Source organism: Neolamprologus multifasciatus, chromosome 14 (assembly GCF_963576455.1).
Source record: "Neolamprologus multifasciatus chromosome 14, fNeoMul1.2, whole genome shotgun sequence".
Classification (NCBI taxonomy): Eukaryota; Metazoa; Chordata; class Actinopteri; order Cichliformes; family Cichlidae; genus Neolamprologus; species Neolamprologus multifasciatus.
The window spans coordinates 17,200,246-17,225,272 of NC_140452.1; the positions used below are offsets into that span (position 1 = coordinate 17,200,246).

A 25,027-nucleotide genomic window follows, 5' to 3' on the forward strand; every position below is an offset into this window, starting at 1 on the left:
CATATGCAAACCATTTTTGTACTATGAGATTTGCTTTCATTACAAACATTCACATGCTCACAGTTTTCAATCATTTTTTGTGTAAAAAGGGAGTTTTGGCATCACATTTACAACAGATCTTTATGCCACACTTGGCCGGTTTAGCAGGGATGTGTTGCTGAAACTGCACCTGCCCCTGAAAGCTACCAACTGTTCATCCACACAGAAATCTGTTCAATGGAGAGAGTATTTGGGTAAAAAGGCTACAGACTATCCAAATATCCCCGAAGGCTTGTTTTGCCACGGGCTATCTGCCTGTTCTGGATTGCAGGTGTTAAACCTGCACATGCACTTCAGGATATCTCTGTCAAAATGGAGGGAATAGAAGCATATAATGTTTCTTTTTAAAAAACCCTCATTCATATATTTCCACATAATTCTGCTTTATCCTTGACACTCCAATAGGCCAGTTCCTTGAAAAGCAGGAATAGTTATAGGACAAGTAGACTCACCTATAACATAAGAGGAAAGACTTCCTACAATCAATACCACAGGACAACCTAATCACTTGAAGGTTGAACAGGTGACACTCTCAAAAACAGAAAATCATCCTGATATCTTTACAGCGACAGAAGCATAAATGCACAAAGGGGGAAAGGTACAAACCGCTGCCTAAGAATGCAGGAAATGCAAGAAAACCCTCTGGACACTCAACAGACCCAAAATGAAACCCCCCACATAATTTCCCTTGTGCAAATATAAAGATCCTTTGAAATTTCTATGTGGAATCTGACCAGTATTACAAATAAAATAATCATGTTATGTTCCCAAACCTTATTTGACTGAAAAGTGCCCCAAGACTTTTAACCATAGAGGTTAAGATGTCCTGGTTTATATATATATATATATTTAAATGTGTTTAATAATTTCAGTTTTATACGTTTTTAAAATTCTATCTTAATATTAAAAGCAGTAAATCACAATTGTCTAAAGTGGGGAAATATTAACTTAGATTTAAGTAACAATCTATGTCATGATCAAACTATATTCTTCACCGTGGACATTTGCATACAAAAAACAAGGATAAAGGACTTTTTCATCTCATCAGTGGTCAAAAGAATCCCAGTGATGACTTTAAAAATATATATCCTTCATCATCGGTTCTTATCTTTTAGTCTTTGGTGCACACACACAAACAGATAAGTGAAGGAGTAATCTTTGCCCTCTGAGGCTGTTAATCATTCAGCTCTGATACCGTGAAGGTGGAGGAGCTAAAAGCTTAAAGAGAGGACTCACTCCTCCATCACTGGTGAGACGACACGGTTGCTAAACGGTCCGAGGATTCGTCCAGGAACACCAGCGAAATGAACAAAAGGAGCAGACTCCTGCTGAGGATCCGAGAATTCAACCCCAAACAGGTTTTCACCTGGTGAGTGAACAGAGGAGGCGAGAGGGGGAGATCAGCAGTCTGATTCAAAGTGGTTCAGTTACTTGTGTTTTATTTAGACTTTCAAGTGAATCACAAGTTGGTTTTTTTTTTTTAAATTAAAAAGCTGCTGAATGGCACGGAGGCAGAGTAAACACTTCTCTAGCAGTTTTTTGAGGGACCATTTAAGATCATATTATCTAGAAACTAAGTCCTTCAGGTGTGCAGCTCAGTTTACATAGACTGATGGATGCTTGTAGTCCCTAAACATATGCAGATCTCACAACTTCTGATATTTTATTTACAGCGTCTCACATATAAATTTCACATGAAATTAATTAAAACATTCCAAATCAGGTGAATGTTTTCACAGATATCGCTGCAGTCAAGCTTTGAACAGACAAATTTATGATTTGCTTTCATGTAGGAGACATCTGTGAATATTAGCTGTGAACAACAGCCTCACCAAAGGGTCAATGCTTGAACAATTTTCAAAATGGCAAAATAAACCAAAGTCCAACATTTTTTTCAAACTAATTGCGAATGACAGATTGAGGCTGAAAGATAAAAAGAAGTTATTCTTTAGCTCGACTTTATTAGTTATGCACAAGCAGTTTTCAAACCTGTCTGTGGTTGGGCCACTGCTGTGTACAGCCAGGTCACTGTTGTAAGGCGGTACCCGTCTGCAGGGGGCATAAACCTAAATGCTGAACCTAAATGACAAGACTTAACTCAACATTTTAAAAACAAACAAATATTTTAAGATCCTGCAGCATTCAGTACAGCAGATTATTTTTAAATAACATTTCTAAACTTATTTAGTCTTTTACTGTGCATGTATGTGCCGTGTCAGAGCTAACCCAAGCCCTAATGTGGCATGGATGGTCTGCAGCAGGAAAACTTAAGAGAGCAGCCATTTTTTATTTATTGATTGATTTTAATTTGTGTTTTTGCTAAAGTTGTGTTTCATTTGCCTCCATATTTGTGAACCTGTGACACCACGGTTGCAGTGGGCTGCAGGCTGGATAATGAAGACTTTTCTAAAAATGTTATTCGCAGCATTTATGAATATTTAAATATCATCTATTTTAAACTTTATTTCCAGTGTTTCAGCACACATCTTTACATTTCTACTGTTTTATTTTAAAGAGTCACAGGTTAAATTGTTGACTACAACTAATTTTTTTTGTACTTACATTTTTTTGTCAATTTTTTAACATCAAATTATAAAACATAAAAAAACTTGCCTTTAAAGGAATAATGTGGTAGTTTACAACAGGAGATATGATTGATACCAAACGCTTATGTGGAACATAAAATGAGTTGTGTTAGTTATATTGGAAAAACTCCATGTAGAAACATCATCAACCAAACACCTTGTGTAAAGCAAGCTTTACTCACAAACTCTTTAGAAAAGTGAAAAACACTTTGTATATACATGTTGACCAGCATCATCTGCCCGGCAGGGAGGAGGTTTCTCTTAAATCTGCTTACAGTGACTTCAAAAAGCAAAGCTGCCTGTTGTGACTGTTGTTAAAGATCCACCGCTCATCTCTCTCTCAGGCAGCTGGCCAAGACGTTGGCTATGGGCCAGGGGCTGGCGGGCCTCATCTGTGGCACAGCTATCACCTCCCAGTTCCTGGCCTCAAACTTTCACGTGAACACGCCCATGCTGCAGAGTTTCCTGAACTACCTCCTGCTGACTGTCACCTACACCACCATGCTGCTGTGCAGAACAGGTGACACCCGTGCTGAACACCTGAGATTAATGCTGAAATTTATGACATGCATAGCAACACTTTATTGCAGTAAAATGAAATCTTTATATGCCATATTACACATAAATACACAGAACACTTGATCGGTCTTTACTGGGATATTCAGAGGCAGGTTTTTCTAAACTGGGTGTTGTATTGTGATTAACAGAATGTGTAAAGTAATTGTGATGATAGAAATATTGTAAATTTGTTAATTTGTTCTTCTAAGTTTAGGACTGTCCTTTTCAGAAATTTGTGAGATTTTGTCTTGGATTTCTTTGTAAATATGCAAATATATTTTGCTTTGCAGTGAGGCAGAGTGTCCTCAGGCTTGTTGCAGAAACAAACACATCAGTACTGAAGTTCAGGGGTGCTCCCCTTTAAAATGCAGGGGATGGCAATTTTTTACAGATTTTGAAGAGACGATGGTGGAAGTACTTGCTGCTCGGGCTGGTGGACGTGGAAGCAAACTACACTGTGGTTAAAGCGTACCAATACACCACCATCACCAGCATACAGGTGAGTAGACTTTCAAAATTTATTTCAGTGTGTTATGAAAGTGCCAAGATTACTAAGGGTGCAACCACTCCTTCAGTACATAATGTAACATAATATGCTCAATCGTATCAATCGATCACTATCAATCTTTCCTGAAACGTAAACACATGTCAGTAAATTGTAACTCAAAAGTCACAGCTGGATCAGAAGCATTTTGGACGTTCCACACGGTAAATAATACAAATCAAATAATTCCATCAATTTGCTCCAAAAGGCACCACAAAAACTAGAAGTGTGGGGTTTGATCCAAAGAATCGATCGTATCAATACCAGCCGGTATTGGTGTTGGAGTTCAGTTCACTTCAGTATGTAGCCCACTAAACTGTGTTAAATGAGTTGTGTTGAGGTTGAAACTGAAAGGTGTTTTGTCGTTTTAACTAATTATTATGTAAAAGAAAAAATCAGACTAAATTAGTGGTCATTAAAATTAGCTCAAAACAAATTAATTGATCCATCGCGTACGTTATTGCACAGCTATCATTTCTGCCTCCAGCTGCTGGACTGCTTCGTGATCCCGGTCCTGATGGGTCTGAGCTGGTGGATTCTGAAGGCTCGCTACAGGCTGATCCACTCCGTCACCGTCTGCATCTGTCTGCTCGGAGTGGGGGCCATGGTGGGGGCCGACCTGCTGGCTGGACGAGACCAGGGCTCCAGTAAGGAATTCTCCAAAGAGTTTACTCACTAATTAAATCCCTGATGGAAGACTATAAATTGTTTAATAAATCAGGTCAAGGCAGGACACCAGTGAAAAAAAAACTTAACTTAGAGAATAGAGACAAAGTATGATTCCTAACACGTGAGTATTGATCTGATATCACTATCAGTGTTGGTATCTATCACTATTTGGATCAATTCACCCACCTCTACAGGACACAGAACAACACCAAGATGGTTACACTGAAAACACTCGAGACTTCATCATAAGCTTTTATTCTGTTTATGGAAAAATACAAGGAACAATTGGAAAGCTGGAAAACTGACTATGATGAGTTCAAAGACAATCCGGCAAATAGAAAGAGCTACACGGGTCATAGGTGGCTAATTGGAAACAGGTGATAATTACAAAAGAAGTAAAACTGAAAACATGATAAAGAGGCCAGGAAGTGCAAAATAAAACAGGACGTGACCTTAACCTTTATATGAATCCTAAATTATGACACATGTGATGTTTTGGATTTAAGTGAACGACCAAAGAAAAAATCCTTCTCATATCAGGTAATTTTTAGATATAAAGACCTGTGTCAGTTTTATATTTTCAACTCCTGAGACCTTCAATTACAGAAAAAAGTTTAGATACTGTCGTGAAGGTGCGTTTTTCACCCAAACCACAGTGTTTTCCAACATGTAACACAAACCAAGTAGTGTAAGTGCCTAAACCTAACCAGGTAATAGAGGAAAAAGTATAAACCAAATACATGTTTTACACTTAGTGATGGAAAAAATCAATGCAAAACCACTTTCTCCACGGTTATAAAACCAACAATACATCCCATCGCCACCACTTTTCCAACCTTTTGCTGACTTTTTGGTCTGTAATCTGGGATAAAAGCGTTTTCCAGCCTGTGCATGACATACAGGGAAACCAACACTGAGGCAACATTAGCGTTCGTCTGATGATGTTGAACCTTAGCGATGATCTTGTTGTTCTCTCCTCAGCCTCAAACATCTTGTTGGGTGATGGTCTGGTGCTCCTCAGTGCTTCGCTGTATGCGGTGTCTAATGTGTGTCAGGAGTACACCGTGAAGAACCTGAGCAGGGTGGAGTTCCTGGGCATGGTCGGCCTTTTCGGCACAATCATCAGCACCATACAGATGTAAGTGTGTGTGACTGGCATCAGTTTTAGGACTCAGTGGACTTTGTGGTTTATCTGGTGTTTCTGTTTTTATTCTTACTCAGGGTGATCCTGGAGCATAATGAAATTCCTGCCATCCAGTGGAGCTGGGAAGTCGGTGAGTACTGATCTGACTCAGGAACATTTTGAAGACAAAACAGGACTGCCGAAGCCTCCAGATGGTTACGCATGTTAACACATTATGAAACTATAAATATTTAAAGGCGCTATGGTACAGTCAACACAAATATCCCTTAGTGGATACTCTTTGGGACCTGAATAAACACAATATGTGTCAGAATAACTAATGCTTTAAACTATGAGAACATAAGGTTATGCACACTGAGATTTTCACAGTGAAAAAAATAACAAACAAACTTTATTAATAAAAGCCAGAAGAAAAGAACAAAGCTGGTAGGAAAACCAATGCGTCACAACCAACTAATGCGACAAAACTAACTTAAAATAATTCAAAACATTAAGGCACAGAACAGGAGACACAAGGTCAATAATTCTTCAAGAAGGGCAAAAAGTAACAAAAAAAGAGATGAAATGAGAAGAAAATTAGACTACAGGCAACTAAAATCTGATGTTTACAGCAGGGACCATGACAAAGGGGCAGAAATAATCTAACCCAAATTCACAGAAACACAGTTCTCGTCTCGTTTGTCACATTTTCTCACTGAAAGTTTGAAAAAACCTTTTCTAAAAATCACAAAGCCACAGCATCACCCCTCATATTCCTTATTTCAGTAACTTATCTTTGACTGTATAAAGATGACTAATTTAGAGGTTTTATTAGACACTTTTGATCACCATGTTGGAGAAGTCGACCTGAGAAATAAAGTGATTTTTTCTTTCATGTTTGAGTTTTCTTTAATACTTAAATGAACTAACAGTGGTCATGTCTCTTCTCAGGACTGCTGTTCGCTGCCTATGCACTGTGTATGTATGCTCTGTACAGCTTCATGCCTATAGTGATAAAGCTAAGCAGCGCCACCTCCGTCAACCTCTCCCTGCTCACCGCTGACCTCTTCGGCCTCTTCTGTGGGATCTTCCTCTTCCACTACAACGTGAGTGCACACTCGGTTATTCTTACTTTATATATCTGACAGTCCTTTCCTTCAAACCGCCTCAAGAGGAAACTTGACCTGCACTTTAACACCTTCCCCACTGTTGGACTGTAAAAAACAATTTTAATCTTAGTAAAAAGCATCACATCGTTTGTCAATGTGTTGATCCTACAAGGTCATGACTACAGGATCTATCCAGTGTATTCCAGTATGTGATTCCTTCATTAGAGGGAATAATTTCACAATTTATGTTATTGGAAAAAGCCCACCATCAGCAGGAGCTGAAGTTTTATCAGTTTAATCAGTCTTCAAGTCTTCCCTCTGAACATCCAGCACCAGCATCATGCAACAGGAGGACTGATTATGATCTTTACCTTTACCCTAAGTTATGCATTTTTCCTACCATGGAAGACAGGCTCTGACAAGACTTAACTGCACATGATGTGGATACTTTCTGTCAGCAGCACAGACACTGAGAAAACACAATGAATGGCAATCAGTCAACTCTGGGTATGTAGGTGTATGAACAGAGGCTTAGAACATTCAAATGAGAAAACACAACATTTTCTGTAGTTTCTGGACTGAACAACATGTTTCACTGAAATGGTATGCAACCAACAGGGGCTAAAAAATAAAGCCAAAACAAAGTGAAACGACTGTAGTTCCTCTCACAGCCATTTAAGGCTCACTGAAACATCAAGTTGTTACTTTGTTGCTAGTTTGCCACATTCTCTTTTGAGATGATGCTTGAATTGTGCTTCTGCAGTGAATCCCATTAGGAGTCTAGACCAGCGGTCCCCACCCCCCGGGCCTCGGACCGGTACCGGTCCGCGAGAGTTGAGGCTCAGGTGTGAAATGTATAGTTTTCAGGGTTTTTATCGGTTTTCAGCGTTATTTTGTTATCGTTTTTCTCGTTTACTCGGTTTTCCTTGGTCTTTTCATGTGTGTTATGAATAAATTTTCTTTTTTTGGGGTACCGGTACTAGTTTTATTTTGTTGTATTTATCCGCGACACCTTAAACGCCGGTCCACGAAAATATTGTCAGGCATAAACCGGTCCGTGGCGCAAAAAAGGTTGGGGACCGCTGGTCTAGAACACTGTACATGCAAGTGGTCAGTGCCATTTCCAGCATTCATACCTGTGCAGGCTGCACTGACAGTGATGTGAAGTTACACACCTGGGGATGTGCACGTCCTCAAAATTGCTAATAACACACAGACAATAGGAATACTGAACACACATTAGATTTTTAATCTTTAGAGTGTGAAACTTTGAATAGATACAAAAATGATTTATTTGCCTTTTAACAGAGCTTTAATGTGGTTTCTAGTCAGGGTCAGATGAGAATCTTTAATGTCAGTTAATGACAGGACTTATTTCCAGCACACACACATATAAACACTGATAGTGTCTCTTCCCATCCCGTCTTTGGGTCATAATGACCTGCTGAGTGTTATGCACGCTCAGAAATGTTAATGAATAATAATGATAAAAGTTAAAATGTAACTCTGTGCTGTGTGTTCTCATGCAGAGCTCCATGCATGTATCCAGTTTGTGCATGTGTATCTGCTGAAGATGAATCTGTCTCTTTTGACCTGCCAGTGAATTTAAATGAGTCAGTTCCACATGAGAGGTGGCACAGTATTCTCCTAATAAAACACTCACATTTTCTCATTAATAAGCATAATTACATTCTTTGTGTCAACATCTAAACTCCCATATTGTTTTTTCTTTAATTTAACCTTTATTTATACAGGTGAGACTCAAAGTGTCATTTACCAAAAAGACCTGTTCTTATTATTTACCATGAAGTTAAATCCTGCAATTAAACGTTAAACAGAGAAACTCATAAATGTGAACACAGATGTCCAGTGTCAGACTTTACAAGGACATCATATTGCACATTCAGGATCAGAAATCCAAGTCAAATAAAAAGTTGTTTCGGATCCAGACTCGCCCCCTGCTGGTCATTGGAAAGAATGCTGGTTTAAGATACTTGGGTTGTGGCATCTCTTGGAGCTACATTAATCTGTTATAGTGTCTGCAGTTGGGCCAAACCCCAGCTCAGGTAAAATGTCATTCATAACTTGAACCCAATGAACTGGTTTTCCTTCTGCACTCATTTTTTTCATGCAATTTGAACATTCACTTTCTGCTCCTGTTCAGTTCTCCGGCCTCTACATTGTTTCGCTGGTGGTCATCCTCATTGGCTTTGTCGCCTTCAACGCTGTTCCGACTCCCACCGCTGCCACAGACTCCAGCACCTCGTCTTCACCTGCTGCTACCTGCGAGGAAGGCTGCTCTGAAAACCCTGTGGATGCTCAAGAGCTGCAGCCGACTGAAGACAGGAGGAAGAGGAGCACTTCAGGGCCAGAGCAGAGCTACGGCAGCACAGAGCTCGGCACTAGAATGTGATCAGCTGGTTTACAGTCTGCAAACATGTCGTATATGTATTTTTAACAAGTTATTTATTGAGTTTTGCTTCTTATATAACACATATGGTACATGTAAAAACGCACAATACAGAAGTTTATGTAAAAAAAGATAAATAAAAGTGCAAATGCAAAAGAAAAGAGTGATTTAAATTTCAGCATTTACCTCTTTAAACACATTGTGTTTCACTGAGCCATACTGAAGGCTGTCTCAAATCCTAACATGTATCGTGAAGCTGCAGGAGGAGTGATAATCAGAGGTGCACGGGTGAGTCTTTCCTGGAAATGTCTTCTTTTTTTTTTATAAAAGAGGCCCTGCACACAGGGAGTGCTTTTTATCTGTTATGATATTCAGTTAAGATTATTACATTTTCTACCCTCCACAATTTCTGTGTGTGTAATTCAAGAAAATGTGTGATATCCTTAAATTAAAAGGGTTCCTAAATATAACACATTGCAGTGTCACACCTGAGATCGTAAAGCCGTTAACAAAACTATGATGCAGTGTATCAAATGTCAAATTTTACTGACATCAGTTTAAGAAAGGACACCTTTGGATGGATGTTTCCTCTCGCCTCCCCCTCCTCATCTCTGGTGGGAGGGACTAATACAAAATCAGAGGAGGCAAGGAGAGGAGTCAAGGATTCAAGGGGAGGACCTTGAGGCTGTAAATTAGTATAAATATGCTGTGCTCACTTTGGACCCGACTTTAACATCTAAACATGATTCTAAAAAGTTATCCAGCTTGTAAAATTTAAACTTCAGAGTTTCAAGCAAATCAAACTGTTCCAGACCATCAATGCAGAGAGGATGTGTCTACAGTTTAAGACTTTTATCATATACCGAGTATTGTTTCACTATGTGGTTATAAATAGTTGAAATTACAAAAAAACCTTAAACTTTTTGATAAAAACTCATCGGTATTTTATCCTTGCAAAATTATGGAAAAACATGTTTCTGAGTTTTCATAATTTAAAAAAAATAAGTATGCCTGTTTTATTTATAACGAGCTACATAGACTTGCTCCACATCCTTTAAAGGAATTAATTAATCAAAAGTCAGATTGTGAAGTTGCACAAGGGCCACCGCTAGAGGGGAGTGTGGGGCAGTCTGTAGGTGCACAACATTTAGTCAATACAGGAGCTAAATGTTGGAATGGCTTACCGAAGGCAACAAAGGAGCGTTCCACATACACAGAATTTAAGGCACATATTAAAGTGATGGTGAACCTGGTCTGTGCTCACTGGGTTCAGATGTGCTGGTCTACATGATGCTGAGTAGCCTAAACATGGTGGAGAGGACCCAGGTCTAAGCTGCAGCAGCTGGCAGAGTAATGAAAAACCACCAATGGCAAAACCCACAGTGAAATTCAAAAAGGTAAAGGTGAGAAAACCAGTGGCACACAAGGAGCAATAATGAGAATAACAAGACAGAAGTGGAAACAATTAACCACAGATAAAACCGATATGCTGGCAGAAAACCAGACAGCAGGAAAATAAAGACAGGAAGTAAAAGCAAAGGTGACATGCAATAGAAAACAAAGTCACCAAGTAATACAAGAAGTCCAAACTAGGAGGAAGTCTTTGTTCGAAGACCGCTGCAGGCCACACCTTCATGAGACTGGACTCAATCCTCTTATGTGACCCGCAGCAACAAGGGAGAGTGATGGGAGGCATCTTCCCAGTTAAACCAGTGAAAATGAGAAAAAACAAAAATGGAAAATAAAAATCCGTCATTACAATCTTCTTCTCTGGTTGGTAACTTCTTGCTCAAACCTCCTCAGCCGCCTCCTCCTGAGATCCTCAGAGTCTCCTGGGTGATGTTCAGTTTCTCTTCGCCTGGTTTGTTCTGAAAAATTAAGTTGTGGCTAAATGTTTAATTTTTAAATATAATTTGGCTCAAATGTATCTAATTTATTTTATAAAATTAAGTATTAATTTTAGCAGTGAAAGCAAACTGTCACTTCTGCCTCTTGCCTCGATGTTTCAGACTGTTTCTGATTGCCAGCTCTATCTGCTCCTCCTCCGTCAGTCCTGAGATGTAGTTCTCAGAATAATCAGATGTGTGAGCCTCCGCAGGTCGAGGCTCTTCGAAGTATCCTCGTCTGGTCCCGCTGTAGCCTGCAGGCACACATGTGCACTACAAGATTAAAGTTTCTAACTTGAGTTTAATTTTTAAATCTCGCAACGCTGGGTAAAAATGAAAAGGTTACAACAAAGAAAGTTAATAAAAATAAAAGTACTGAGTGTCTATAAAGCAGATTCACTCAAAAGCCAGGCTGCAGTGGCAGTGTTGGAACCTACATAACGCACTTTCACAAACCAAACGGTCAGAAATCCTCTCATCCTGATTATTCCTCTCATCTACCTTCCTACCAGTGGCCAACACTATGAAGCAGGATTTTGGCTCATCCAGATAACTAAACCATAATTTATAGTATATTTATACTCTATAGCACGTGTACTAACACGTGTATGTGCGCCGGACCCGCGTGATTTGAGACGTCCTGCCATCTTTAGCAGGTAATAAACTCCCGCCAAAGCAAAAATTTGCTTTGAGTGAATTCAGTCGTTGTTAATGAGTAAATTTTTAGAGGGTTTTTATTTGGATTGTTTTCTGGTTGTTTGTTGCACTCGGACATGTTCACAGACGTGTTTTCGTGAGCAGCGCTGTTCAAACTCCGAGACTGTAGCGGGAAACTGTTGGTTGCCTAGCAGCAGTTAACGAAAAGACCGGAAGAACGCAAACTCGAAAACGTTTGCGTTTATCCTCTTTTCCCCGAGTATCAGACAAACTCGTTTAGCAGCGTGCTTGACCTTTGAGTTAGCTGAACTTCCTGGTGGTCTGTTGGTGGATTTAAGGAGGTTAAATGGATGAAAAAAATTATCTTTCAGCTAGCTCTTGTTGCGCAGATGCAGCAATGCATGATGGGAAATCCTCCCGGTATTTGTAAAGCTAAATAACCTTATGGGGCTCTGTTGGAAACTACTTCATGTGTATATATAAATAGTGTGTAGTCCCAGCTTCCTGCAGGCTGTGTCTGTGTTGATTGTGAGATTGTGAGCACCGTGAGTGTGCAGGGTTTGTGTGTGAAAGACTGCCCCATGCGTGAGCTGAAGAACTCATACTTACCTAGTAGGAGAGATACCATGATCAAGAAGGTGGTTCTCCCAGGCTGAGGTTTAGCCATTACACTCTGGCTTTGCTGACAGCCTGCGAATTCCCCAAATGTGGTAATCTCGACTACATAATTTCTGGTAGTGGGGACTGCGTTCGCGCTCTCCCCTAACGATGTGTTGAAAAGAGTTTGTGTAAACAATTGCGCTTGATATCTAGAACGAGGTCATTTAACATGTGTATATGAAGATGATATGACTGGTGAGTGACGTTGAGAAGCGTGCAGTTTCCTCGTTTCTCCGCTAGAGGCCGGTAGAGCTCTGTAAATGTTCAGAGACGTCAAAGATAAGATAAGAAAAGAAGAATTTTATCCCGAGGGAAATTATTTTTTCATACACATGCTCAACGCAACAAGAGAGACAGAGGAACAGGGGAACAATATATACAATAAGAATACTAGTATACAGTAATCTAAGGAGCTTGGAAAGAAAAGCGTCTGGACTTCTTTGAGTTGCTTGAAGATGTTTCACCTCTCATCCGAGAACGAAAACAAGAACGAACAGCTTGTCATATATAGGTAAGACCTGGAAGGGGCATGTTTGGAGGCATGGTCCCACTCCTGAAATTCAGATAATTTATCTCCAAAAATAAAGTGTTGAAGATAAATTGAGGCAACCTCATCATGGATCCTAAAGTGGTTCGTCTTTCAGAAAGTGGGCACCCAGGTTTTAAAAGCTGTACCAGAAAACTGAACAAACAGTCTTTCTCACTGGATTATTGCATATTCTATAAAACAGTGGATCCTTTATGTTTTCTATAACATTGCTGTTGTACGTCTTGATGCATTCTCAATCATCCAGGAAAGTAAATCTCCAAAAGTTGATTCTGTTCATCTGGACGTAGCGTTTTGTGGGAGAAACGTTTCGTCCAGATGAACAGAATCAACTTTTGGAGATTGCTGTTGTACCTGAAGAGCTGTAGTATGAACGCTGGCGTGAATTAACTCCATCTGAAGATATCATATCTGATTGGAGAGACAGAAAATAGCATTTTCAGATTCATATTTAAGTATTAAAGATTTCTTTCACACAGGCACATGCACACACAAATACAACATGCTGTAACTGCTAATGTGATGTTTACTGATCATGACTGTGTATTTTTGTTTTATTTGTTTGCAGAATGAAAAATTCATTTGCTACACAAACAGAGAAAGCAGCATTCAGACCTGCACATGCCTCCATGATGGTCTTCAGTGGACCCACAGTGTAGAGCAGACCCACCAGGACACCTGCCAGGTGGCCAACCAGAGAGGTCCTGAGAGAGAGCAGCAGGGAAAAAGACCATGATGATAAAATATCTGCTCAGTTTTAGATAAAAAAAGATGCTGCCTTCAAAATCGATTTTGTTTTCTCGGTGATCATCTTGGACTAGAGCAGTTTCTCACCCAGGAGCGATTAGATAGATGAGCACCAGCTCCACCCAGCTAGCAAAGCGATTGGACACCCGAATATTCATCACGTACGTCACACCACCGGGGTTGAAGTGGTTATTGACGATCTTCAGCGCAAACAAGACCCCTGCAAACAGATGTGGTTGTAAAATTAAGGAAGGAAACAAAGGCCGTGTGAAGATATTCTTATATTCTTTAACAAAATGTTATAAATATCTCATTATGATTAGTTGATTAATCATTTAGGTGAAAAAAATATATTTAGTCCAAAAATGAAAATAATTCAGTTTCTGTGAGAGGAAGAAAAACAGCAAATCTTCTCATTTTAAAAGATGAAAGTTTAACCTTCTGGCAACGTATTATAGTTATTATGTTTAAATTAGTGTATTTAGCTTAATATAGACTATTTTTTACTTACTTATTTTATATATTTGTTTGATTTTATAACTTGGATTTATTGTGGCTGCAGGATTTTAAACATTCAACTTCAAAAATATTAATGTAGAGTCATTTAGTTATGCTGTGTTTAGATTTTGATTAATTCAGTGTCATTTTCTCAGGTGTCATAGTTCTGGGTTCAGGACTTTAAATTCATGTTTAGTTCAGGTTCTTTACATCTTGATGCATTCTCAATCATCCAGGTAAGTAACTCTCCAAAGGTTTATACTGTTCATCTGGATGTAGTGTTTTCTGGGAGAAACGTTTCGTCACTCATCCAGGTGACTTCTTCAGTCTCAGCTGACTGCAGGTTTCCCCAACCTTATAAACAGTACATTTGCATAATGACTGAAACTAGCCCACTGAATGAACAAAGGGCTGGGAGGTCAGTTCCTTAATCTTAATTATGCAAATTCTCATGACCATTGATCAACAACCACTGATCAATGGCCATTAGTACCATTCACAGAGAGTTGGGGAATGGCTGCAATCACAGCATTGTAAGATGGTGACAGATGTACCCTTAGGCTCCTCCTCGATTCAGGGATGGTCTTTCCCTTTTCACGTAAATGGCCTCCTTGACTCAGCCCTCAAACCAGCGTTCTTCCCTGTCCAGGATGTGCACAGCCTCATCATTGAAGAGTGTCCACTGGCCTGTAGGTGTAAATAGACTGTAGGGTCCTGGCCTGACGAGGTGGCTCTTCTGTGTTGTGCCATCTGCTTCGCCAGAGGTTGTTTGGTTTCCCCGATGTATAAATCCTGGCAATCCTCCTGGCACTTAACAGCGTACACTATGTTACTCAGTTTGTGTCGAGGGACCCGATCCTTGGAGTGGACCAATTTTGGCGCAGCGTGTTTTCGGGTTTAAAAACCACAGAGACCCGGTGTTTAGAAAAAATGCGTCTCTGCTCTGTTCCGATACTCCTGACACGTATGGGATCACTACAGGTTTTCGCTTGGGCAACGGTTGTCCTTTTCTGCTGGATCGGCTGGAGCTTTCTTTAGGAGCCTTCCCAGCTTTGACAAAAGTCCAGCTGGGATAACCATATTTACTCAGGGCCTTCTTGATGTGCTGTTCTTCTGCCTCTCTGGCCGCTGTGTCAGTGGGGATGGTGTTCGCTCTGTGTTGTAGCGTCCTGATGACACCCAGTTTGTGCTCCAGTGGATGATGAGAGTCAAACCTTAAATACTGATCCGTATGTGTAGGTTTATGGTACACGTCAGCTTTTAGATGTCCCCCATTCCTGATGGAAATCTCACAGTCTAAGAAGTCTAACCTGCCACTTTTCATATCCTCCCTGGTGAATTTGATGAGTCGCTCCATATGAACTTTTGGAGATTCTGGTTCTTTAGTTTTTTTTTGGTTTAGAATTCTTAGTGAGTGGATTTTAGTATATTATTATTTCTGTACTATGAGTTTCTTATAGTTTTTAAAAAAAAATGTTTTTCTTTTGGCTTTGGCCTTTTTTCTCCTTTGTGTATTTTATTGTTTTTAGATTTACGTTTTGTTTTTGTTTCTAGTTTTTTTTCTAGATGATTCATTTTGTTCTTAAGTATTTTAGCTGTCTTTTATTCATCTGTGTTTTTGTATCTTTAACTTGTATGAGGTCATTAGGATCCTTGGTCTTAGTTGGTTTCTGTTAGTGTTTGAGTTTATTCACGTTTCACCAGTATCCACTTAAATGTTATTGTGGACAAGGTCACTAAACTAAACCCAGTCATATTCCAAGAGCACTGATCTAGAGGGGAGCTGCACCAACAGGTGTGGTTGGTGGCCTGAAAGTGGGCCTGCAAGGTTACACGGGGCTGCAGGGCAGGGTGGACATCTGGAGGACAGGGTCGGAATTTAGTCCCCTCACCCATCAGCTGCATCCAAGCTCTGCACTGCCTACTGGATACAACCCATAGGATCAGTGACTGGTCTATTTGAACAGAGAGCCGATCCAGACTTCCTGTATTGGGATGCTGGTTCCACAGATCAACACATTCAACTACCAAAATTTTACATAATACTTCAAAAGTTAATATTTAATCACGTCTAAAAAAATAAATGCTGATAATTTTGGTGCTGATGGACCACTCCTTCACTTTTTTCTTTAACAGTTACTTAAAGTACTTTTTTTTTTTAAATTTTATCTTGTTATACATACATCTAGATTTTCTTCCTTTGAATCACTACTACTGCTGGGAGTTTCTACCTGAGAAGCCGACAGCACACTCTCTGCTGAAAGCCTGCACATATTCCAATAATGGATCAGAAGAATCCGTGCCCTCCATGAGCTTAATCATCAGCGCCTGCAGCAGCAGGTACACCAATCCAGTGAGCAGAAAGAAGACTGACAGCAGGTACAGGAACCAACTTCCACCCAGACGTCGCTCCAGCCTGATGCCTTTCCACAGGAAGGACGCCATGTTGAAGTAAAGGTGCCAATCATCGATGTGATGCAGGGGGGACAGGAAGAGGCGTCGCCACTCTTTATTTCGGTACACCTGATCAAGGCTCATGCAAGCCTGGACACAAAGTAAAAACAGTCGTATGCAACAAAAACTGCTTTTGATTCTTTTTAATACATCAATAATGTGAATCCAAAATCATTGACAGGCGACTTTGAAGGCAGAATGTTTCAGCTGATGGTTCAGTATGGAGAATGCTCCTGCACACCTTTTATTATATTCATCAGCCGAAAAACCATGAACAAAAACCAGTTTGTCAGTTCTGTTTGCAGCCATGCAGGTGTTGGCTGCCACAGAAGCACCGCCATGTGGGCTGTTTGTTTTTTTAAATCCAGTTTCCTCTTTCTGTTGCTAAATTATCCAACAAGATTCTCGCCTGTCTCTCTGTTTAAAGGTTCACCTCAGGGTTTTTCCATTTTTTGCTCAGACTCATTGTGTCATCATTAAAGACATGATTCTCTTCAACCGGGAAGATAATCTTCAATTTTTATGACTTAATTATGTATTTTTGCCTGTCATCCGAATGTCTGCCATTTTCTGGTTCAATTCAATTCAATTCAATTCAATTTTATTTATATAGCGCCAAATCACAACAAAAGTCGCCTCAAGGCGCTTCATAGATACAGAGAAAAACCCAACAATCATATGACCCCCTATGAGCAAGCACTTTGACGACAGTGGGAAGGAAAAACTCCCTTTTAACAGGAAGAAACCTCCGGCAGAACCAGGCTCAGGGAGGGGCGGGGCCATCTGCCGTGACCGGTTGGGGTGAGAGAAAGAAGACAGGATAAAAGACATAAGACATCTCCTGCTTATTACAAATAAAAACAACTTCTGATTCTGAAGAAAGTCAGTCTACGATGCAATCGCTGCACTGGACGTTTTGTTCATAAACTAAATATAAAATTACAGGTTAATGTCTGTCCCAACAGGTCCAGTTTAAGTAGCAGAGAGGTGCTGCTATCAAATGTCATTGGTTAACTGATCCTCAGCAAGTGAGAGTTGGACTTGTGTTTTAGCTACAGGACCCAGGCACCTTACAGTCATTGACTAGAGACCATGAACTTTTCTGTACACTAAAGTATTCTAGGGTCATATGTGAGGCCATCTGTCAGACGTCTAAAGCTTTGGGTCATGCAACGGGACAATGATCCCAACACAACAAAGCAACAAAAGAAAAGAATCAAGGTGCTGCAATAAACCAGTCAAAGTCTAGACCTCATCCTAAATAAAAGGCTGTGGCTGAGACCTTTAGAGAGATGTGTGTAAATAAACACCTCAAATTCTCAATAAGTCTATGCCAGGGTGCTGGAAAGGAGAGTTTGTCCGCCAGTCAAACCTCAGATACAGGAGGAACAATGCGGTTTTCGTCCTGGTCGCAGAACACTGGACCAGCTCTTTATTCTCTCAAGGATACTTGAGGGTGCATGGGAGTTTGCCCAACCAGTCTACATGTGTTTTGTGGACTTGGCGAAGGCATTCGACCGTGTCCCTCAGGGTGTCCTGTGAGAGGTGATACGGAAGTATGGAGTCTGGCCCATTGCTACAGGCCATTCGATCCCTGTACAAACATTGCAAAAGCTTGGTTCACATTGCCGGCAATAAGTCGGACTCGTTCCCGGTGGGTGATGGGCTCTGCCAGGGCTGCCCTTTGTCACCGATTCTGTTCATAATTTTTATGGGCAGGATTTCTAGGCGCAGCCAAGTGGCGGAGGGCTTTCGCTTTGGTGGCCTCAGAATCTCATCTCTGCTTTTTGCGGCTGATGTGGTTCTGTTGGCTTCATTGGGTGATGGCCTCCAGCTCGCACTGCAACGTTGTGTGAAGCAGCGGGAATGCAGGACCCAATGCAGGATCAGCACCTCCAAATCTGAGGCCATGGTTCTCAGCCAGAAAATGGTGCAGTACCCACTCCGGGTCGGAGATGAGTTCCTGCCCCAAGTGGAGGAGTTCAAGTATCTCGGGGTCTTGTTCGTGAGTGATGGGAGAAGGGAGCCGGAGATCAACAGACGGATTGGTGCTGCGGCCGCTGCACCGGTCCGTCGTGGTGAAGAGGGAGCTGAGTGTAAAAGCGAAGCTCTCAATCTACGTCCCTACCCTCACCTATGGCCACGAGCTGTGGGTAGTGACCGAAAGAACGAGATCGCGGATACAAGCGGCAGAAATGAGCTTCCTCCGAAGGGTGGCTGGCCTCTCCCTTAGAGATAGGGTGAGAAGTTCAGCCATCCGGGAGGGGCTCAGAGTAGAGCCGCTGCTCCTCCACATCGAAAGGAGCCAGCTGAGGTGGTTCGGGTATCTGACAAGGATGCCCCCTGGGCGCCTCCTGGGTGAGGTGTTCCGGGCATGTCCTACCGGGAGGAGGCCCCGGGGCAGACCTAGGACACGCTGGAGAGATTATATCTCTCGGCTGGCCTGGGAACGCCTTGGTGTTCCCCTGGATAAGCTGGAGAAGGTGGTTGGGGAGAGGGAGGTCTGGGCTTCTCTGCTTAGGCTGCTGCCCCCGTGACCCGGCCTCGGATGAAGCAGAATAAGATGGATGGATGGAATTCTCAATAAACTGAAGCAAGATTGTAAACAACAGTGGGCCAAACTTCCTCCACAACAATATGAGAGACAAAGTCAAACAGAAAATGATTCCTTTTTCTGTTAACGAGGTTTTCCAAGCTAATGAATCATGACCTGTACTTAGTATTTCACAGGATTGTTCAAGTACAACGGCAGTACCACCCCAGTGACAATCCATTATACTACTACAGGTACAACAAGGTACTTTATATTAGATGAGGGCCTGTATTTGATGTTTATACACTGACAAATATCTCCAATTTCAAACCAAGACTGGGCACTTCAGTGGCTTTTACAGTACTTCAAAGTGACTGCGTGTTATGGCCACTCTCCCGGAAAGAGCTGAGGAGAGCCCCAAATGAGGGGTGATGCCCGTGAGCTCCGCTGGCAGCCAGCTGTGCCAGAGTAACCGAGCCACAGGCACCAGGCCCTGACAAACAGCCACCAGGAGTGAGCCGGTGCGTACCTGGATGCCCACCCCCGGACACAAAGAACCACCAACGCATTGATGTCTGAGGGCGTCTGCCACTGGCAGGGGAAGTGGTGGGGGGGAGGTAGCCCTCCATACCTTGGAGGGCCTGAGATGTCCCTAGAGAGGTGGCGTCTGATACCCAACCTGACATATAGACACAAACAATTGGGCACACACAGATACAGACTCCCCCCCCCCCCCCCCCCCCTCCAATGCACACATATGCAAATACTCAGCACTCACCCAACGTGGAGACAGACATAAATAGACACACAATCACACTCCCCAAGCGTACTTTATACCCCCGGTCTAGGTACCCTTGCCCCTGGAGGGGGGAAACTGCACCCAGACCCAGGTGGTGTCACCCTTTTCCCTGTGGTGGGGAGAAGCAGACCGCCTCGACTCCCAGCAGCAGGGAGGCCCCACATTCCAGACCCCAATCGGACGGCCAACTCCTCCTCCCAGCGCCCCCACCCCAACAGGCAACAGAGAACGGGGGGGGGGGGGGGGGGGGGGTGAAGACTCCAACCTCCCTCCGCCCGCTCATATGTAGTGTTGATGCATGTGTGTTCTAAGGTGCATTTAAAACCCAGGAGGGCATGGAGCTACCTGCCAGAGAGCAGCAGGGCCCTCAATGTATACGTGTATTTGGCTGGCTAGCTTCCTCAGTTCAGTTCAATTTTATTTTATTCGTCACAGCAACAGTCACATCAAGGCGCTTCATGAGGTAAAGACTTTACAATAATTCATAGAAACTCCAACAATCAGACGACCCCATCTTTAAATCCCATCATTTCATCATACCACTCTTATTCAATCTATATAATATCATATAATGTTACAGTGGGGAGTTACCTTCAGTGGTGGAGCAGGAGGAAACACGTACAGGTACACATTGAATCCCAGGACAGCCAGGGTGATGGCTGGGATGTTTCCCGGACCCTCCTGGAACAGCTGGACAAGCAGGAGCAGGAGGCCTGCCTGGAAACCCCTCTGCATGTTGAAAGCTGAGGTTTAAAGGAACTGTTTGACATGACAGATAAAGACAGACAACAATTCACAGTTCTGGCCAACTTAGAATCACCAATCACCAAACAAACACGGACAATGAAAAGTAAAATTGATTGTATAACCACCGACTATATAATTTACACTTATAAACACAAACAAACAAAAACCATCCAGCCAAAAGAGAATATTACAGTTTTTGTTTTAAACCTTTTATTAAAAACTAGCATGTGTCAAAACTTCTTTCTCACAGCAGCAATACTGAAGGGACCATTTCATGTAATCACATCACAGTCTTTATGATGAAAAAACACATTTTATCCCCCTAAAAGATGGCCACTCTTTTGCTGTTATTGTAATCGAGACATTTGTAGATCGACAAAAAAGGTTTAATTAAAATATGCTAGTAACATCTTTTGGCGTTTGACAAAATTAATTGCAATTAAACATTCAACAATGAGTGAGCATAGCCATGATTTGGGGGAAAAGCACGCGCCTACGCACATGCAGAGTGGGGTTGGTTTAGGTGGGGGATGATACACGCCATAACATTACTATTTAAGTCTTTAGCTGACTTCTAAAAGAGCTCAGTGCTGCAGGCAGAGCTCTCCAGTGGTCATGCGCTGCACAGCCTCAAAGATCTCCCTGCACCCTTAGGTGGATGTGCAAGAACAAACAGATATAACATGATAATAACTGTGTGCTGAAAAACGCTCAAATACACATTCTCTTGAGCATTTATCTGCACTCCTTTAGCTCCCTAAATGTTGAACTGCTCCTTTAATGTTTCTTTTTCACAGATGAGTCACTTTATTTCATTATTTCATGAATTAATGACAAAGATGGGGTCTATCTAATAATATCTAAAAAACAAACAAACAGAAAAATGTTTAGCATCTAGGCTTGTATAGACCTGTGCATCACGAGATTAGCGGTGCCCACACAGTTACAGCCAAACCTTCACTTTTTCCACATAATGTAAACACGAATCTGCAGTCTTTAGACTCAGCAGTGTCTGCTCCTCGTCCTCATTATTTCTCTCTTAATAAGAATCAGCAGAATCTGAACAAACTTACAGGTCAACTCAGTGCCGTCTGGCGATGTGCGTGTTTATGCATGCTTTGGGTGGGGAAACACACTTCTTGTGTGGGCACGCGTCTGTCTGCGCGCTCCCGCCGGGGCACGAAAATCGAAAGTGATACCTCAGAGGAGAACGACCCCGCGCAATAAATTAATAAACAAATAGCAGCACAAACAGTTTGATTGCCGGTGAGCAATAAATCCATCAGCGGGCAACACGTCACCCTCGGTATGTTTGCACAGCGAGATTTTATTGGCTGAGGACGGAGCTGGGCTTTAGAGACAATCTGAAAAGCATCCGTGTAAATCCTGCGCCGTGGATGCTTATATCCTATTCCATCTTCAATAATTGCATTTCTATTAAAATATATGAGTTTATGAAGAACAGCTAAGAAACACAAAGCTCTGCAGCATGTGATAACTAACCGCTCTGAGCCCAGGGCGAAGTGTGTTAATCACACCCGGGTTATGTTTCTGTGATGTGGATTCACTTACCCTAACACCGCTGATCAGGATTACCGACCACACTAGGCTGGTTGTTAATTTACTAAATTAACCCAGGTTTCCCCTGCGCGTTCACGGGAAAGGGTGGCACTGTGGCACATGATCAATCTAAAAGTGGGCGTTTCACTTTACTTCACCCTGCTGTTTATTTCTAAGGTGACGGCAGCTCTGAAACTTTAAACTGGATTAATTTTTAATGGAGGCCGTTTTACTCTCTGAGCTGCAGACTCGATGTGGCACAGGCAGCACTCAGGGAAATAGATGACAAGTCTCTATTTCATCAATTTAATTTGGCCATACCAACAAACATGCCAAGCCTTGTGGACTTCATCACATCAGGTCATATCATTCATGTAGAGCAATTTGGCAGATGCGTGGATTTAAAAGGACCAAATGGGAATTCACTTCCTGGTCTCATATCAGTTTTCTCAATAGAGTAACTAGGGCTGTTCGATATAACGATATATATCGGATGACAATATAAAAACGTCTATGTTTCATTTTATGCTATCATTTGTTTCGTGGTGTCGCAAAACAAACTGTTTACAGCAATGGTCACTGTAGTGGCTATATTAATTTCTTAAAGTTCTCTCTTTCTCTTATATTTAATATAACCACACTATGGACAGACAAGTGCCTGTTTTTTATGCCTTGTCCTTAGCAACAACGAAGGTAAAACCATCATGTGTCCGCTTGTTTATTTTCTACATAAACCTTTCACAATAAAGCTCAAGATCCTGTTGAGACTTTTCAAAATAAACTGAATCACGTGAAAGAGCAGATTATTTACGGATGAGAATTTAAAAAGAGCCGCCAGGTGCTAAAAAATAAACCTTAGACTCAAACGTTAGAACAGGCTTTTCCCCGCAGCACGCCGTGTAATAAATACTCACAAAGAAAACCGCGGCCGTTACAACTTATGTCTAAAAATGTATCGTTTCATGCATCGGTTAAAACACTCGACTCCAGGTACATGACGCGTAACTGGAAACACTTCCCGCAAGTCGAGCTGCCCGAGATTCACAGATTTTACAGAAAATGTTACATTTTTGTGATTTATATTGTTATTGGGCGATAGATGTCTTATATCGGGATATGAGATTTTGGTCATATCGCACAGCCCTAAGTGTAACAATGATGCAAATATTAAAACAGAACAGTGTGATTTAATTAAAAACATACTTTTATATTTTATAGAAACTTGTTCAAAGGAAACACTTTAAGCTCAAATCTTCATTCAGTCCAGCAGATAACCATCGTTGTTTTTAGTGCCGCCTTTGACTGGAAGTGTCACATGGAAAGCAGAGAGTATGGACCCAACTGCAGACACTGATGAATGGACTTACACTAAGTGTATCTCTGATGGTGGCAGGAACAGAATGCAAACAAAAGCAGACAGTGACTAAGAACTAAACTAAACCTAAACTGGGAGCAACTACAGAAGCAATACAAAGGAATTAAAAACCTGACAGTCAGAGACATGAAACACAGACCATGAAACCTGGAACACAGAGAAATGCAGCAGGTGATACACAGATGATCCACACAGATAAAGGGCTTAAAACACACAGGGATAACGAGGGAATGAGACACAGGAGGAGGGCAGGGAGAAATCACACAAAATCAGGGGAAGCAAAACTGAAAACACAAACATAGCACACGAGATTGTCAAAGTAAAACAGGAAAAATGACACAAACCTGACACTGAAACAATGAGAAGTACAGACATGAAAACATAACTTTACTAAATGTGACGTAAGGAACATGGGGGAAGCACAGACACAGAAATTAAGAGACTGGAAACTAAATAACAATGAAATCAAAGATTATTAATAATTCAAAAACACAAAATGATGGGTCACAGATCCAGGACCGTTGTAGCATCCCTGGCTGAATGATGGTCTCTTATACTGATGCTTTACAGAGGTTTTATTGGAAATGTTATTATTGAAACATTCAGTGAAGACACCGTAAGAGCTAGGAGCAAAACAAAACCAGCAATATTAATACATTAATATTAATAACATCAAAAGAAACAAATTTCTCCTGCTCACATATAGCATATACATCAAATTTACATCACTGAACTCATCATATCATCTCACTAACTTACAACTACACATAAAGGTCAAGGTCAAGGTTAACAACATAAACTCTATTAAACGACATTTTGATTGCATGTAACTTATTCCGTTAAAGGAAACATTAACAATCCTTGTGCCACTGTCAGCCAGGTACTAACTGGCAAAGGAAACGTACATATTTTTCACTTTAAGGCACACTATTTACCATATCCTAAAAGAAACGTTACTAACAGCCCTTTAACGGTTTTGCGCCAGTTTCCTGTTTCAAAATAAAAGCACGGATTTCAAAATAAAACCGAAGTTTCAAACAAACGTAAAAATATTTACCAAATTTAAAGGTCATTTACACCGTGACAGGAGGAGCTACACAGGGGAGCCGTGCTTGGGTTCATGGTCAGCCAACATCAGGGAGATGAAGGCTGGATCGATCTGAAGACACTATGACTGGACTGACTCGGTCCTTGTGTGTCTGTGTGAGTCTGTTTGTGTGATCAGTGTTTTCTGTTGTTGCTGCAGATACTAAACTGCAAGAAGCAAAAGAACCACATGAAGCTGACGTCACCTGTCTGACACTGAACACATGAATCAAACTGTCCTAGAGTACATTCACTAATCTACCATCCAGTTTGTGACATGAAAAGAGAAACAGGACCAGAAACTACTTGGACTGGTTTCATGCGCCTCATCTTTTACCCACAAAGAAAGCATCAGTACATTATTAGTACATCTCAGAGACAACTTCTTTCTCACAGTCACATGAAGAGTAATAGATTACATCTCTCACAGTATCTGACCAA

The 25,027-nt window shown here is 41.4% G+C and overlaps 2 protein-coding genes and 1 non-coding gene across 6 annotated transcripts; 2 read left to right on the plus strand and 1 right to left on the minus strand.

Moving 5' to 3' along the window:
- Nucleotides 1-1,225: 1,225 nt before the first annotated feature.
- LOC146503845 (queuine/queuosine transporter SLC35F2-like) lies at nucleotides 1,226-9,040 on the plus strand. The gene is made up of 8 exons (XM_085183924.1): nucleotides 1,226-1,408; nucleotides 2,969-3,144; nucleotides 3,554-3,681; nucleotides 4,214-4,373; nucleotides 5,377-5,533; nucleotides 5,617-5,669; nucleotides 6,470-6,624; nucleotides 8,792-9,040. Exons 1-8 carry the CDS (start codon nucleotides 1,344-1,346, stop codon nucleotides 9,038-9,040), a joined length of 1,143 nt encoding a protein of 380 aa, XP_085040050.1. The 5' UTR covers nucleotides 1,226-1,343.
- Nucleotides 9,041-9,897: 857 nt separating this feature from the next.
- On the minus strand, nucleotides 9,898-24,540 carry LOC146503846 (rhomboid-related protein 4-like). Of its 4 annotated transcripts, none has more exons than XM_085183917.1 (8): nucleotides 21,639-24,540; nucleotides 20,410-20,561; nucleotides 16,264-16,576; nucleotides 13,622-13,754; nucleotides 13,403-13,491; nucleotides 13,142-13,198; nucleotides 11,034-11,177; nucleotides 9,898-10,905 (listed from the first exon to the last, which is right to left on the minus strand). In XM_085183917.1, the coding sequence occupies exons 2-8, from the start codon at nucleotides 20,551-20,553 to the stop codon at nucleotides 10,793-10,795; spliced, it is 993 nt and encodes a 330-aa protein (XP_085040043.1). In that variant the 5' UTR covers nucleotides 20,554-20,561; nucleotides 21,639-24,540; the 3' UTR covers nucleotides 9,898-10,792. The 4 variants fall into 4 exon arrangements, with proteins under 4 accessions (XP_085040043.1, XP_085040041.1, XP_085040042.1 ...); XM_085183915.1 differs by having other exon boundaries at nucleotides 20,410-20,577; nucleotides 22,138-24,539; XM_085183916.1 differs by having other exon boundaries at nucleotides 20,410-20,577; nucleotides 21,639-24,539.
- On the plus strand, nucleotides 12,182-12,345 carry LOC146503847 (U1 spliceosomal RNA). The gene has a single exon (XR_014868881.1). It is a non-coding gene; the product is annotated as a U1 spliceosomal RNA (small nuclear RNA).
- Nucleotides 24,541-25,027: the final 487 nt, after the last annotated feature.